The 14501-nt window shown below is 37.8% G+C and overlaps 2 protein-coding genes across 2 annotated transcripts in view; one reads left to right on the top strand and one right to left on the bottom strand.

The window, feature by feature from the left end:
• The window catches only part of LOC116299709 (delta-actitoxin-Amc2a-like), a 117184-nt gene that overhangs the window by 2291 nt on the left and 100392 nt on the right, over window positions 1-14501 (top strand). The gene's annotated exons all lie outside the window — the stretch shown is intronic.
• Window positions 414-14501, bottom strand: part of LOC116299704 (uncharacterized) — a 46407-nt gene continuing 32319 nt past the window's right edge. The window contains exons 55-76 of the mRNA XM_031708422.2: window positions 13640-13855; window positions 12974-13123; window positions 12369-12473; window positions 11897-12004; window positions 11323-11482; window positions 10856-10977; window positions 9849-9904; window positions 9674-9759; window positions 8884-8997; window positions 8290-8465; window positions 7812-7863; window positions 6437-6627; window positions 5866-5940; window positions 5527-5624; window positions 4643-4786; window positions 4226-4306; window positions 3507-3611; window positions 3042-3139; window positions 2801-2871; window positions 2643-2708; window positions 1900-2094; window positions 414-1296 (exon numbers count right to left, since the gene is read on the bottom strand). Of these exons, the coding sequence (XP_031564282.1) occupies window positions 1204-1296; window positions 1900-2094; window positions 2643-2708; window positions 2801-2871; window positions 3042-3139; window positions 3507-3611; window positions 4226-4306; window positions 4643-4786; window positions 5527-5624; window positions 5866-5940; window positions 6437-6627; window positions 7812-7863; window positions 8290-8465; window positions 8884-8997; window positions 9674-9759; window positions 9849-9904; window positions 10856-10977; window positions 11323-11482; window positions 11897-12004; window positions 12369-12473; window positions 12974-13123; window positions 13640-13855 (2562 nt within the window). The 3' untranslated portion in view covers window positions 414-1203. The remainder of the gene's footprint in view (window positions 1297-1899; window positions 2095-2642; window positions 2709-2800; window positions 2872-3041; window positions 3140-3506; window positions 3612-4225; window positions 4307-4642; window positions 4787-5526; window positions 5625-5865; window positions 5941-6436; window positions 6628-7811; window positions 7864-8289; window positions 8466-8883; window positions 8998-9673; window positions 9760-9848; window positions 9905-10855; window positions 10978-11322; window positions 11483-11896; window positions 12005-12368; window positions 12474-12973; window positions 13124-13639; window positions 13856-14501) is intronic.

Genomic DNA, 14501 nt, shown 5'->3' with positions numbered 1-14501 from the left:
GTCAATAGAATGCGTAAGTGGAAATCTTTTTGTTCGAAGTGCCGCTCTTATGATCCAAATTGTTGTTCTTAACTTTGTACATTATATTGTTATTTTTGCTTTAGTTTTTCCTTTTTTCTTTTAGTGTGTATTTTTTGTTAGGCTGGTCTTTACATGGGACTCTTGTCCTGTTCGCCATGCCCTCAATTAGATTTTAAAATATCTAGATGTAAAGTTAATAAATGAAATAAAGAATGAATAAACAAAATAAATAAATTTATTCTTCGTTTGCGCATTACGTCATCGCGGCCATTTTGGTACCATTTAACGAAAGATTTCTCATTAGCATCCATTGTTAACGGTACCACAATGACCGCCATGTTTTTGTGTTTTGACTTTCTTGGGAATGCTTGCAATTCATCAATTCAGAGGTCTTAACAAAAAATCATCTTTATTAAAGAAGAAAAAATACAGACAATAGCCGCCATTATGTTCGATGACACGGTGGCATATTGAAAGACTAAAGACTAATAGAGTTTTTAAGTGTGACCTCCATCGTATTGAAAGCGACTTCCGGGGTCAAAACAAAAATATTTCATTTGCCTTTTTCTTCATGAGAGGATTCGTTGTCTTAATTTAATTTCTAATTGCTTGAGATGGCGATTAATTAATTGAAAACCTTTTTCGCTTTATCATTTCAAGTTTTAATGAGAAGTCAGTGGATCCGGACATACGTCACATCTTAAAAGCTCTAAAACAATAAATACATATCTTGTATTATAACTACCAATGTATATCAACTTTATTTTACAAGTGTTTTGAAGTGGAGAGTGTCATGGATGTCGTCAAATCCTGACTTCATTACATTTTTTTGAATGATGTCCTTCTCAAATAAGAATCAAATAAGAAGGGACGTTTTCGACGATCTGACTTTGAAAGTGTCTACATTTAAAAAAATTGTTTTGTTGTTGTTGTTCGTTTGTTTGTACCTATTGACGTATGGTTGTTGTTTTATGTGATCCTTTCAAAGTAGCCTACAGTATCCTCAGCTCCTTGGGAGATATACTGAACTATATTAATTATAGAATAACTACATTTTAAAGATTGTTTTGTTGTTGTTGTTGTTTGTTTGTTTAGTCTAGCTGCTGGCGTATGGTTGTTGTTTTATGTAATCCTTTCAAAATAGCCCACAGTATACCCAGCTCCTTGGGAGGCACTATTCAATCAAAGTTCAGTGTGTTGCCATGGTGACAGGATGCTACGCCGCCGTCTGTTATGTGGGTAAGTAACGAAAAAACGGTTCTTGTCCACGGTACTCTGAAAGGTAAAAGAACACTAAGTATAAACCTTTTTTCTGACTAGATCTCAGCGAACAATAGAAAACTAGCTGGCAATAGCAAATATTAGAGTTACATTCTACTGCCTTCAAGCAATTGTTGTAATTGCTTGCTATCAATTACGTGAGTTTTTAGAGTTGACGGGGGGGACGTGGGGGTGGGGGGTGGGTAGTGGGCAACTATATACATTTATTGTATTTACCCAAATGCTCGACTTGAAACAATTGTTTGAAGGCAAGAGTGTAACTCTAATATCTGCAATTGAATTTTTATAGGTCGTAGGTCGTAAAGGTGTTCCACTGCGGTTCCAAAGACTGTTAAGAATCGAGCTCTATTAACTTAAGAGGCAAATCACGCACATCTGGAGGGGACTACAGGCTTTGCACAAAGGTTGCCAAAAAACTGAAAGAATATTGGCCATAGCTCTATCGACTTTTATGTCAATTTTTTTACACAAATTGCCAAAAATTCTTGGAAAAGTTTGAGGAGTCCAGTTTCACAGTACAAATCACGTGACCCACTCAACTAGGATCGTGAAAAGACTGTTACACTTCAATATTCTCAAATCTCAGGGCATACTTACCGGTATTAGGTCTGGCTTTCCAAACAGGTTGCCACGGAAGTTATTGCCTGACCTGTCCAACAAGACAGAATCCTTAAGGTCCTCCATGTCATAATGGGCTCGTACAAGGTAGTTGCGGATGGGCCACTGCAGGCCTGCTAGTTTCATGTAGCTTTGGATTTCTTCATCAGAAACTTGGATACCCCACAGTGTGGCCTATCATATAAAGAAGACACGGATAGGTTGGGTTGGTATCAATAAACGGTAGTCTCAGCGGGCAATTTTTTTAAGCTGAATGGCATCACCTGGATGGATGAGCAGGAAGACAGTGTTTGCGCTTCACTGACTTCTGGTAATGCGATTCATGAGATTTAATGCCCTTATAGATATATCACGGAATTACATCGATCACTATAGTAACACACTGAGTAATCACATCATCAGTTCGACAATAAGCCTTTTCATAGTTTAAGAATCGATCCCACTGCGCATGCGATTTTATCCCGAATTTCTCACCTTCTTTTGTTTAATTAAGAACAAAAGAAGGTTTAGTCAAAAGAAGGTGAGAAATTCGGGATAAAATCACATGCGCAGTGGGATCGATTCTTAAACTATGAAAAGGCTTATACTATAGACGTAATCATTATCGCTATATGACGTCACCACCTTCTTGACCATTAATAACATAACAATTGATACGATCATACTCAATTTTCACCGTCATTACGTCACCATTTATTTTCATGGCAGCTATAATTACTTACGTCATCCAGAGTTCCATCCAAGTAATGTGTTTGATCTTTTCCAATGTAAAGAGCGGCGCTTGGCGTCTGTTGAAAACATACGGCGAAATTATTAATTACTTTTACTTTATTCATTTCAGTAAATCAGAAAAATAAGTAGAAGAGTTTACGCTGCTCACCAATGATGGCTTCTGTACATTAGTGGTTGAACCTACAGAAGAGCCGTTCACGAAGAGAGTGACAATATTTCCTGGTCGAGTTAAAGACAACAATGCGTCACTGAAACATTGATATTATCTAACATCACAAAAGTAAAGCTGAGCATCGATTTTATCGATATCCTGAAAACAGCCTGTAAATTGATGGTGTTAGATTTTATGAAAGGAGGCAGAGGAGAGACCCCATAAAGATGATACTTACTCTGTGCGTCATATCTAAAGGCCAGATGATGCCATTCATCAGGTTCGATGGCTTCTGTTCCTGCCGTGACTACGGACCCCACGTTACCATAGATAAGTCTACAGGAATAAAAGTCACGCAACAAAAGTAAGTCACGCAATAAGGGTAAGCTAGTAAAGTAAAAGCTAAAGAGAGAGGGAAAAAAAAGCTGTCCAGTGATTCCATCCCTACCCCAATAAAATTACATTATTAAGTAGGATTGCTATTGAAAAAGAAAGAAACTGAATTTCACAGCAATAAATGGGACAAACACCTTGCTTTTATTTAACTTATTTAATTCATTTTTTTGTATTGGATGTAGTGCCCTTATATAAATAATTATTTACTTGTTTTTTTCCTTTTTCTTTGTTAATTGTATGTGTTTGTTTTAACTTTGTATGTATACTGTTAAAGAATGCTTTGTTTAATAAAAAAAGTAGGAATGACCTGTTTTTGAGATACAAGCACAATGTAGCATCCAGTGTACAGATAATAGGTTGATTGGTGAGAGGGTAACTGGTAGCCATCTTGATCCATGTTGTGATGGTAAAACTGAAAACATACAAGAAATGCAATAATTCTGTGACTGATTAAAGCCAATTGTAGACTCTTAAAAATCCAGTGCATGCGGGCTTGCCTCGAATCCAGGAGTTGCTTGTTTTGATATTTTTGCTGTTATTTACGGACCTCAGAAGTGAGGCTAAGCATAAATACACTGGAGTATTAAAAGTCGTCGATGTTCTGTCTCGTTTCTCAGTCGAAATCAAGGGTCTTAAGCTCACTTGCTCAACATTTCCTTAATTGACAATGGATAATGAAATCCATATTTGGGGGTTCCACAAGAATGATCATAGGTCCTTGGGTCCCTCAAGGACGAACATGGGTCACTGGGTCCCTCAAGAACGAAAATGGGTTCCTCAAGAACAAAAATGGGTCACTGGGTTCCTCAAGAACGATATTGGGTCCCTGGATCCATGAAGCACGATAAAGGGTCCCTGGGTCCCTCAATAACGATAAAGGGTCCCTGGGTCCATCAAGAACGATAAGGGGTCCCTGGGTCCCACAATAACGATAAAGGGTCCCTGGGTCCCTCAATAACGATATTAGGTCTCTGGGTTCATTAAGAACGCTACAGCGAAAATACGCTTGTCTAAACGTCTATATACCTTTCTAATAAGCCTAACTGACCAATTGAAGGAAGTTGTACGTAATCGGCAGTCCCGTCGAAAAATAGTGCTTTGTTAGCTCTGAAATAAATGTCATACAAAAATATTAAAAAGAAAATCAATGCTGCTTATTTTCACAGCCGATACTCTGGTTTGTTTCAAGTGTATAATTAGCTTCTTTTCATGGTCATAATGGAAACTTCTTTTGCCATACGTTTACGTCTTTCCATACTTCGCAACATCTAATGGTTTCTTTTGATATATAACCAGCATGGTAGCCAAGTCTTTCGTTAGAACGATAATTTCAAACCACACGAGTTTAAGCCCACCAGAACGACACATGAGAACTGGCTTCAATTCTGGCTGAAAGTGTGTAGTTTATCGTTATTTTTTCATATTTTTGGATAAATGTCATACCTTTCAGCACAATTGGCTTCCAGCCTTGACCAGATGACGTCCTCTTGACCGAAGACAAACATCCCCAGTCTACCTCCGGTGATATGCGTATCGAAGATATCCCCCGAGTCTGAGAGGACCTTTGGTCCTTGGTAAATCTTCAACCTAGGATAAGAATGCATAGGAGATTGATTATATAAATGCAATTTTGATTTATAATTTGTATATTACCATTTCAATGTGTATACTCAAAGGTACTTTACAATCAGGATACGGGTGGTTAGTAAAAGGGGGATGGTCACTGCCAGGGTTTATTTTCAAAGAAATATCAAATAACGGAATAAAGGTAACCTGGAGAGTTAAAAAAAACTATTGATTAAGTATGTTGATTTGCCTCCAGCTATCATCAATAAGAGTACACAGCAAATTGAAAAAACGTTGTCGGCTTGAAAAGGTTAATTCATCGAAGCTAAAACCGTTAAATTTTCTGGGTAGTCGATATCCTGGGCATTTGAAGATTGTTTACATACAGACACATGCATGAAGAGTAACAAAATGCCTGGTTTGGTAGCTTGAATCAATTTTCAAAAGCGGCAAGACTGCATTATGCCTAATATTTAAGTCATTAAAACTGTTTACCCAGAATAACTAATTTGGTCTTAGCTTCGATGATTCAAAATAAAGATAATAATCCATGAAGGAAGAAAGCGTGGTCTGCACGGGTCATTTACTTTGGTGAAAATCTAGCCTGCAATGTATTTTAGTGAAAATCTTAATACGATCTCAGTTTTGATGTTTTCATTGTTGCAAAAAAGGGATTTTACATACGATATTCTATCATTTGTAATATTTTTGACAATAAATTCGAAGCCAGCCAGAAGCTAGGCGTGGACTAAAAGTATTACCTGATAATACCAACAGATGGTCGATGTTTGATGTGGAACTGGTATGGCGTCTGATGCTGCCAGCCCGCCATCTTTGGATCATGCCAAAGAACTGTACTCTAGGAATAAATATTAACAACATTCGAAAAGGAGTTTGTTGCACGGTTGAACTCACTATACGTGCACATTCCGAGCGGAAAAGGTTGCAGAGTAAGCTAGAGTAGTGTTCTGTAACCGTGTCATTCGCGCAACGGGTTTGGTTCAAGATGTCTCGTTACATGCTTCATGACTGTGACGCTTATTTGCACTCAATACCACCTCTACTCTCATTCTTTTATGTTTAAAACGTTAGATATTTACCTGATTTGTCGTGTCTGAAGAGTGCCATAAGGCTTGTGCAAGAGCCTTGCCAGGACCAGTGTTCGAGTCAACCAACTAAAACATGCAAATAACAAGGTTACTTTTAACCAACTTCTAGCAGTTTCCAATGTTATGCGCACTCAGTGGCTGCAAGCTGCATGCTTTTTTTTTGCAGCAGTCAATCAGAAATAATAAGTCCGTACATTTTATCTTTTTGACTAGCGGCAGTGAAAGTCCAATTTTACAACAAGCCGTTGCAATGTCTGAGTTCCCAAAATATTGAGAATCGCACTTATCTTAATCGATTGAATTTGTGAACATCTACGGGTGTAGATGCACCACCAACTAAGATAAAGCCAAGCTAATCTAATCTTCATTCTCCACCTGCAAACAGTGGAATTCTCAACAACAGACCTTACTATTAAGGAAAATTACAAGAAAAATGTTCGGAGAACTGCTTCCCATTCTGGATAACGAAGTCAGTTTTTATAAGGAGAACGTCACAGGAAAAAGCTCTGTAGAGAATTAAAACTGTAATGTTCGAGTTGATGTAATTTCATAGAATTCTTACTTTGAGTTGAATTCCTTTGATTCCTGCGTTAATATCGGCATCAGCGAAGTTTATATTTTCTTTACGCCACATGGCAACGTAAAACTTCCTGTTTGTTTGGTAGCCAAACACGACTCCAATGTAATCAGAGCCTGACGACGCCTTGACGTACATAGTACCCTTATAGTCTACTGGGCCGTATCTCGTTTCGCCTGAATATAAAATATACCAGAATTAATAAAATAATGGGATAGATAGAACCATTGTCCCAACAGGAATTGTTCTGGCCAATAAAACAATATTCATTTCTTTTGCATCAGAAGAGACAGCCTATTGTCCCCCCCCCCCCCCCCCCCCCCGAACATTTCCTATAGTTAATCCATGTGAGGGGTCTATACTGCTGAGCGGACGGGTAGACGAATGTGCAGAAGGAAGAATTGGAATAGATCCCTTTTGGATTCCTTTTGGATTTTGACTTTTTCCAGTTTCGATAACTCATGCAAGGGACTTGATTGAAGCTTTAGGGTGGAATACTCTGAATACCCAGCGAGAAAAACATAAGGCCATTTTAGTTTTCAAATCATTAAATGGCCTTACTCCCGATTATCTGAGTTCCAAATTTATTAGCAGGGATGATACAACCTCTTACTCCCTCCGGAAATCCGTTAACAAACTAGCTGTTCCTCTGCCGCGCACTAATAGACCTTTCCCGAATTCGCTTGACTGGTCACGAAACAATGGTTTCAAGTCGAGGTTGAACTTGATGAATAAAAGAATGAAGTTTAGTCTCGACTTCAAACCATTGTTTTGTGGTCAGTCAAGCGAATTCGGGAAAGGTCTATTATCTTAAAAAATATCCTTTACCTATAGTGGCACAGTTTTATGGAATAGCCTATCTAGCGAAGTTCGTCAAGCGCAATCGCTTAGTGAGTTTCGACAACTTTTAAACAAATCCACAATCTAATTATTTAAGCACGGCATTCATGGAAAACAGGTTTTTTTACTTATTTTTTAAGTAACTAACGTATTTTGATCGTATTTATTAGATTATTAGATTATCTAATATTTTTTGTACATATTTGACCAGATGCTTTTACCGTGTCAAAATAAACTGAGCTGCATTGCGAAGGAATGCGAGGGCCTATAGGTTGGATGGTAGGTTTAAAGAAATAAATGGGTGAAAGGAACGAAAGAAAAGGAAAGCAAGGGAAAGCCACATCTAAAGAATACGTTTGAAAGACGACGTGATTTCGAATTCACCCCCTTGTATGAAACTACATCACTATTATCAATAGAACGTTAAAAGAAGTGATCACTTGGGAAGTGCTAGAAGTAATAATAATTGCGCGTAGCGAAACGGACAAAAACAATACAGGAGTTATGGGATATTACTTACCGATGAGCATGCCGGGATGCGTGGTATTGGATACGTGTTCTACGTCAACCCCCTTAAATAATAATAATAAAAGAGGTGAAGCGACCCAAAAATTTGATGAAAATGAGCCAATGCTTTATGTGTCGTAAGAAAGCAGTATATTGTGCTAAAGAATATGACTGACACGGCTGTTGTCTTTCTAGAGTCATTGGGAAGAATGCAAGCTAAGTATGGATAAAGCCTGGTCCTCACTAGTGACATAAACACAAACATAAGCATAAGAGTGCAAGTCCCCACTGGGAAATTCAATGACTTAAGCATAAGCAAAATATGAAGAAAGGAACGTTTTGATCCTTATCCTTATGCTTGTGCTATGTCGCACTAAGGACCAGGCTTAAGAAGCATGCCGAAAAAACAGCAGCACAACCTCCCAAAAAAGCAGGAAAAATTATAATAACAAAAGGTTGCACGAAAAACTTTTTCCATTAATCGCTGGTACCTTTTTTCCAACTCTCCACACAGGATCAGGATCACCATGGCCTGGGTACAAGTCTACAGTGAAATAATCCAGAAAACTGGTCTTGCTGATGTGTTTGACACGTGGACATGCATCGTCATCATCAACGACGCCATCACCATCATAATCTGTCATGCAGGCATCACCAACAGGTCGAGCTAAAATAGGCAGAGATGACAGTTGTTAGGGCTCTTACATTTACACATCTCTTGGTATATGGTAAGGACACATCTCCTTAGAAATCAATTCTGATTTTATATTTGTTTTCGTAGTAACTAGGCAATCTTCACATGATTATTCACGCTCAAGTAGCCAAGGTATCCCAATTGACGTCATACCTATTTTGTAACAACCACGTATTCATCTTTGCTGGAGGCCTAAAACTTGTTAACAATGTATACAACAATGTGTTTATCTCTGACATCACATACAGGTATTCTTGCCCTTCGACGTCACACTTCTTTCTTAAAAACCCTATTGCAATAAACCTTACTATTTGTATTTATTTATTTATCGTATTTTTTAACAATGAGACAAATCCATTATCAGTTTCTACACAACTACATTTTTTTTTACCTTTAACATCATAAGTTCTTTGATCGTGTTTTTGGTCCGGGTTCTTGACCAGTGGGCAGTTATCATTCTGATTGGTAATCCCATCGTCATCTTGGATATCATCACAATCATCGCCTGAAAAAACAACAAAATATCTATTATAGAGTGTCCACAGTAAATCCGTGAAACTTTAATGATAATAAATAACACAATTTCATGCAAGTTCCATTGCTTTCTATTGTTTAATTAGCACTATTTTGTACTATTTAGTAATTAGTGTTTCACGGATTAATTGTCTGAACTCTATATAGTTGCGATTTTTTATAATAATAATAATAATAATAATAATAATAATTTATATAGCGTTAATTCCAAGAGTTCAACAACGCTTCAAAATTTTGATACATGATATTCACGTAGTAATTAAATACTATCATACTTCATTCAATGAATTCAAACAATTTACTAAAGTATTTTAAGATTAGTTAAGAATTTTTTTCATAAAGTTTTATTGCTAATAATAATAAGACAAAAAAATATTTTTCTTAGTTAGTAGAACTCTTTAGCTTGGGCGTGTCTTTTCTTATTTTAGACCACGTGTCATTCTCTTGACATTCTCTCCATAACAAATGACAGGTACTAGAGCATTTTTCCTTCGATATCAGGGTGAAAGCGGAGGGGGTAGATTGGGTGGTTCATCCTTTTATAAAGATAAATATAAGAACAGAGATGCAGTAAAAAGGAAGTTATTTAACGGCTTTTTAGAAACGGCTAACCCCTTCCTTGTACTACTGTAAAAGAATTGGGTTACCTATCTTATCCCCATCCGCGTCTGCCTGGTCACCATTAGGTAGATCAACACAGTTATCAAAGTCATTGAGTACCCCATCACCGTCTCTGTAAAATAAGTACAATTATCACATGATATTTGGCACTCAAAGTATCGCGCAATTCATTCTGGTATCGTATCGTGTGGATAAACTTACTTGTCCTTCCCTGGGCCGTCACACGCATCGCCATAACCATTCTGATTTGAATCCAGCTACATTATACGGTAAATACAGACATTATTATTAAATGCAATCAGCATAATTGAAATAATAACAAAACAATCATATTGATTTTAAATTCAAAATAAGAAATATAAAACGCAAATATACGATGTTTCCAAGTCAACATGACTTCATTTTCAAATACTTGAATGGTCGTCCTTTTTAATGGCAATTTTTACAAAGTGATTTCAAAAAAAAGAACAGTAGCTAAAGTGTTCAAAGTTCGTTAATAAACAAGCAAAATTACATATATACTTTTGCATGGATCGAAACAGACTGGGTGTTAAGATTTGGTTTAACGTTCACTGATGAATAGCATCTCAAATATCAAACAGTCAAGTTTTCCATTGCACTTCTTCAATACTGTGAACATGCTCTTAAGATCGGGGTCTTAACCAACAGGCGACGATTTTTAATCTTTGATTCGCTGGTACAAATGGCTAGAAGTGTATTCTACATTTGTACCCGCGAATCGTCTGCTGTTGGTAAGCACATGATGAAAGCCTACAACATAAAGACCCCCGATCTTAAGAACATGACTACCATTAAAATACTTGAACATGAAGTCATGGTGACTTCGATACGTATATTTCTTGGTTTCGAATCCAATATCAAATTGTTGTTAATAAGCATTGATGGTTTGCACAGCCGCCGTGTCTTTTCTTATTTCAATACCAGCAATACTGATTTTTCATGTTAACAAATATTTCCTTTAGCTGAAGATGTCTAACACAGTAAACAGATTTTTTTGGGAATACAGTTTCCATTATTCAAAAGAAATTTAATGAAGAGTCATAGTGAAGAGTCATAGCCTTTAAAGTCCTTAGTCCGGCATTAAAATATCTCTTAGATGACGTCATTATAAATATGTATATTACGTCATCATTTAATATGTCAGTCAATAATCTTGGTTATATCACATTTTTGCAGCGCCAGCTTACCTGGTTTGTGTTAGGCACGTTCGGGCAGTTATCACATAGGTTCCCAATACCATCACCATCAGTATCCACCTGATCTCCACTACCGTTCAAGTACTTACACTTATCGTCTTTATCCAGTATTCCTAGTAAGGGAAGATTAAGAATACAATTTATTTAATGTAAATATTTCAGTTTGCATCCCCACACCTTCCCCATCACCTTGAGTGTCACATGCACTCCTCTCCCCCCCCCCCCCCCCAAACCCATCAGTATCCTTTTTGTCTTATTATAATTCAATAGCACTACTCACCATCCCCATCACTGTCAGTACCGAATGCATCCCCCACGCCATCCCCATCAGTATCCTTTTTGTCTTAATAATTCAATAGCACTACTCACCATCCTCATCACTGTCAGTGTCACATGCATCCCCAATTCCATCCCCATCAGTATCCTTTTTGTCTTAATAATTCAATAGCACTACTCACCATCCCCATCACTGTCAGTGTCACATGCATCCCCAATCCCATCCCCATCAGTATCCTTTTGGTCTGGATTAGTGACATTCCTGCAGTTGTCACATGCATCTCCAACGCCATCGCCCTCGAGGTCTTCTTGGCCTAGATTCGCTTCAAACTGACAGTTATCCTGCCAAACAAAGCAAAATACAACAATGTTATGTAAGCTATTGGGAAGAGCTTGTTTTCTTTTTTTGCCCGAAAAGTTTTTCTTTCTTAAATTATATACAAACTTTGTTTTTAAAGGAAGACACTTGACAGTAATTTAACTGATAAACTAGTGGTCCTCTTTTAACGTTTTTGGTTGACTGGGGAAGGGACAGCCATTAACGTGTCGATCCGGGCCACGCGAAAATTTAATCATTTGCTGATGTAATTCTAAGTGCTGGTCCGACCAGGATTTGAAGCACGACCTCCCACCCAACAGACCACGACTTCCCCCAACAGACTGCTTTACCTACACCTTTCTTTTCCCAAAATTCCATGATCATTCTTCTCCTCCACCCTTTATCGCAGGTCGTACATCGTAATCAATAACATTTACCTGTTTATCAGGAATGAGATCATTATCATCATCATCATCACAAGAATCGCCATCAGTATCGGAGTCATTATCTTCCTGTCCTGTGTTAGGGACTACAGGACAGTTATCCTAAAAATACGAAATGCTTTTTAGATCATTTTCTTAAAAAAAGTTGAAATCAAAAAGGCGAATACGGTTTAATAACGTTTTTGTTTTGGGGCAATCACAAATTTGAGCAAACTAACGCACCATTGTTAAGTAGCAGGAAAATGAACGTTTCTCGTACTGGAAGCCGTCCCAAACAAATTTTCCTTGTAACACCACAATCGTGCGAGACAATTCGCACGTTTTCTTCCCCCAAATAAATTCCTTTTAGGCTTTAAAGTGCAATTCTTGCGCTACCTTCGTGCTCTCCCAACTATAAGCGTGCATCCAGAACACAATCTACATACGCTAAGCATTGACGATTCCCTAAATCTGATTCATATAATACCTGTCTACAGTTAGGAAGCGTACAACTTAGACCATCATCAGGAATCATGTCGAAATCAGGATCTGGGTTACATTCCTCTCCACTGCCACCAAACCCGTCTTTACACTACAAAACACAATGTATATAAATATCGGTTAATATACCTCTAGCGAGCTAGGTAGTGCTTTAAATGGGCTAAACTCCTCACGGTGCATCTGTCCACAAAGGTGTATAAATGCTGGGTACTAAATGATTACAAAAACCCATAAGCTTGGGGCAGCTAAATTCGGGTCTAACTTTATATTCCTTTGCTCCCGTGGCTTATTTGAATTTGTTTGGTACAAAGACCAGTATGAACCCAACCTTTCTTGATGAAGTAAGATAAGGCTATGGTAATCAAACATGGATTCGGAATAAATGATTTTTTGAATAACTTGTCTTAGTTCTTTTCTTATTAAATTTTCTTACTGCTCTTTCTTGGTGTTGCAGTGCACCTGAAGCATGAAGACAATAAACCAATAGCCAAGGATAGTGAATTTGAAGCTAAATAATACCCAGCAAAACAAAAACCCTAACCCAGATTACAATACAGCTTGCTACACCAAAAAAGACCCCTTGTTGCTTACCACACACTTATATTTGCCAGCAGCAGTCTGTATACACTTGGCGTTCACGTGACATGTGTGTGTTCCATTGGTACAAAAGTCACCAGGTACACAGCCGGCGTAACCACTACCAATAAACCCAGGATTACAGTATCCACATTTATAACTTCCCTAAAAAACAAACAGCAGCTTCATTGTGTTGTAATGTTGTTTATAATTAGATTAACGCCAACGCCAAAATGATAACCATCATCGTTATAATTATAAACACTGTCTTTACGCAAATCATCATTAGAGTGCAAACCATATATAGCACTAAAACTAAATAGCACTAAAGACATCTATTTCTTTTGTTTTCAGTTGTTTCTTTGGTGCTATTTTGTACCAGTTAGTTAATACTATTTCACGGGAAAATGCACTCTATCATGTATCATGCATCATACAACATCATCATCATATATCATCGTCATCACCATCACCCATCGTCCATCATTGTCATCACCTTCATCTTCAATCTTATCACCATCAACATCAACAATTACAACATTACCGTCACCATCATGTATCATCCCCATCATGATGTTCATTTTCATTGTCATCACCATCATCCTCAACACCATCATGCATATTATTATTGTAATATATTTTCATCAACATCATTATCGTGATTGCAGCCTTTGTACTTACTATAGTATTGATACACTGTGCATTGGGATCACAGACGTGTGCACCCTCTGTACACTCGTCAATCTCCACACAGGTCTGCCTATGGTTTCGTGCATATTCAACACCAATCCCTGAAGGAGCGTTACCACGGAAACCCGCTGGACAACCACCACAGCGGTAACCAGGAGACAGGTTGACGCACGTGTTGTTATCGTAACAAGGAAATACAATACTGCACTGGAATTGATACAATGGGGACATGGGTTAGTTACTTGTTCATTGTAGGTTTGTTTTTGAAAGAGGTATGGAGCAATCTAACCCAAGAAAATGAAACAACATAAAGGCAAGGCCGCCATGTTGGCTGATATAACAAAAGAAACTATGAAAAACTTCATATTATAAAATAAATTAAATAGTACGCACGCTGTGATTGGTTGATAGCCATGTTTGCATGAGGGTATGTAAACGCAGTTGTGACGTCACAACTTTCGTGTTTTCCCGGTACAAGTTCAAAAATTAAAAATTTACAGTTTCTTTCGAGGAAAAAAACGCCCCCAAAAAAGTATTTTGAAGACGAAGTTCCAAATTTTGACTTGGGTCAGGGCCACAGGCATAACCCTATGGTCTCATGCAGGTCTTTCTGATCGTAATATCATGACAATCTCTCGTTGGTCACCGCAAAGAGAATTCCCAAAGGAGCTACAACACACGTCCTCCGTCAGGACAGCTGCGGTTGTGCTACGTGCTTTCTCATGATTTTAATTCACCGCCCGATAAAGAATACAAGTATTTCAAGGAAACAGTCAGCAGCTTCAAACTTTTTCCAGCGATAGCTCTTCAGCTCCACAAAATATCTTCTCGAGGCAAGACGAAACAATCAACT

The sequence above is a fragment of the Actinia tenebrosa genome, unplaced genomic scaffold (genome assembly GCF_029948245.1).
Source record: "Actinia tenebrosa isolate PJP-AT-01 unplaced genomic scaffold, QUT_ActTen_1.0 PGA_scaffold7__59_contigs__length_16204524, whole genome shotgun sequence".
Taxonomy (NCBI): domain Eukaryota; kingdom Metazoa; phylum Cnidaria; class Anthozoa; order Actiniaria; family Actiniidae; genus Actinia; species Actinia tenebrosa.
The sequence above is the reverse complement of the archived record's forward strand: the minus strand, read 5'-3'. Positions and strand labels throughout refer to the sequence as shown.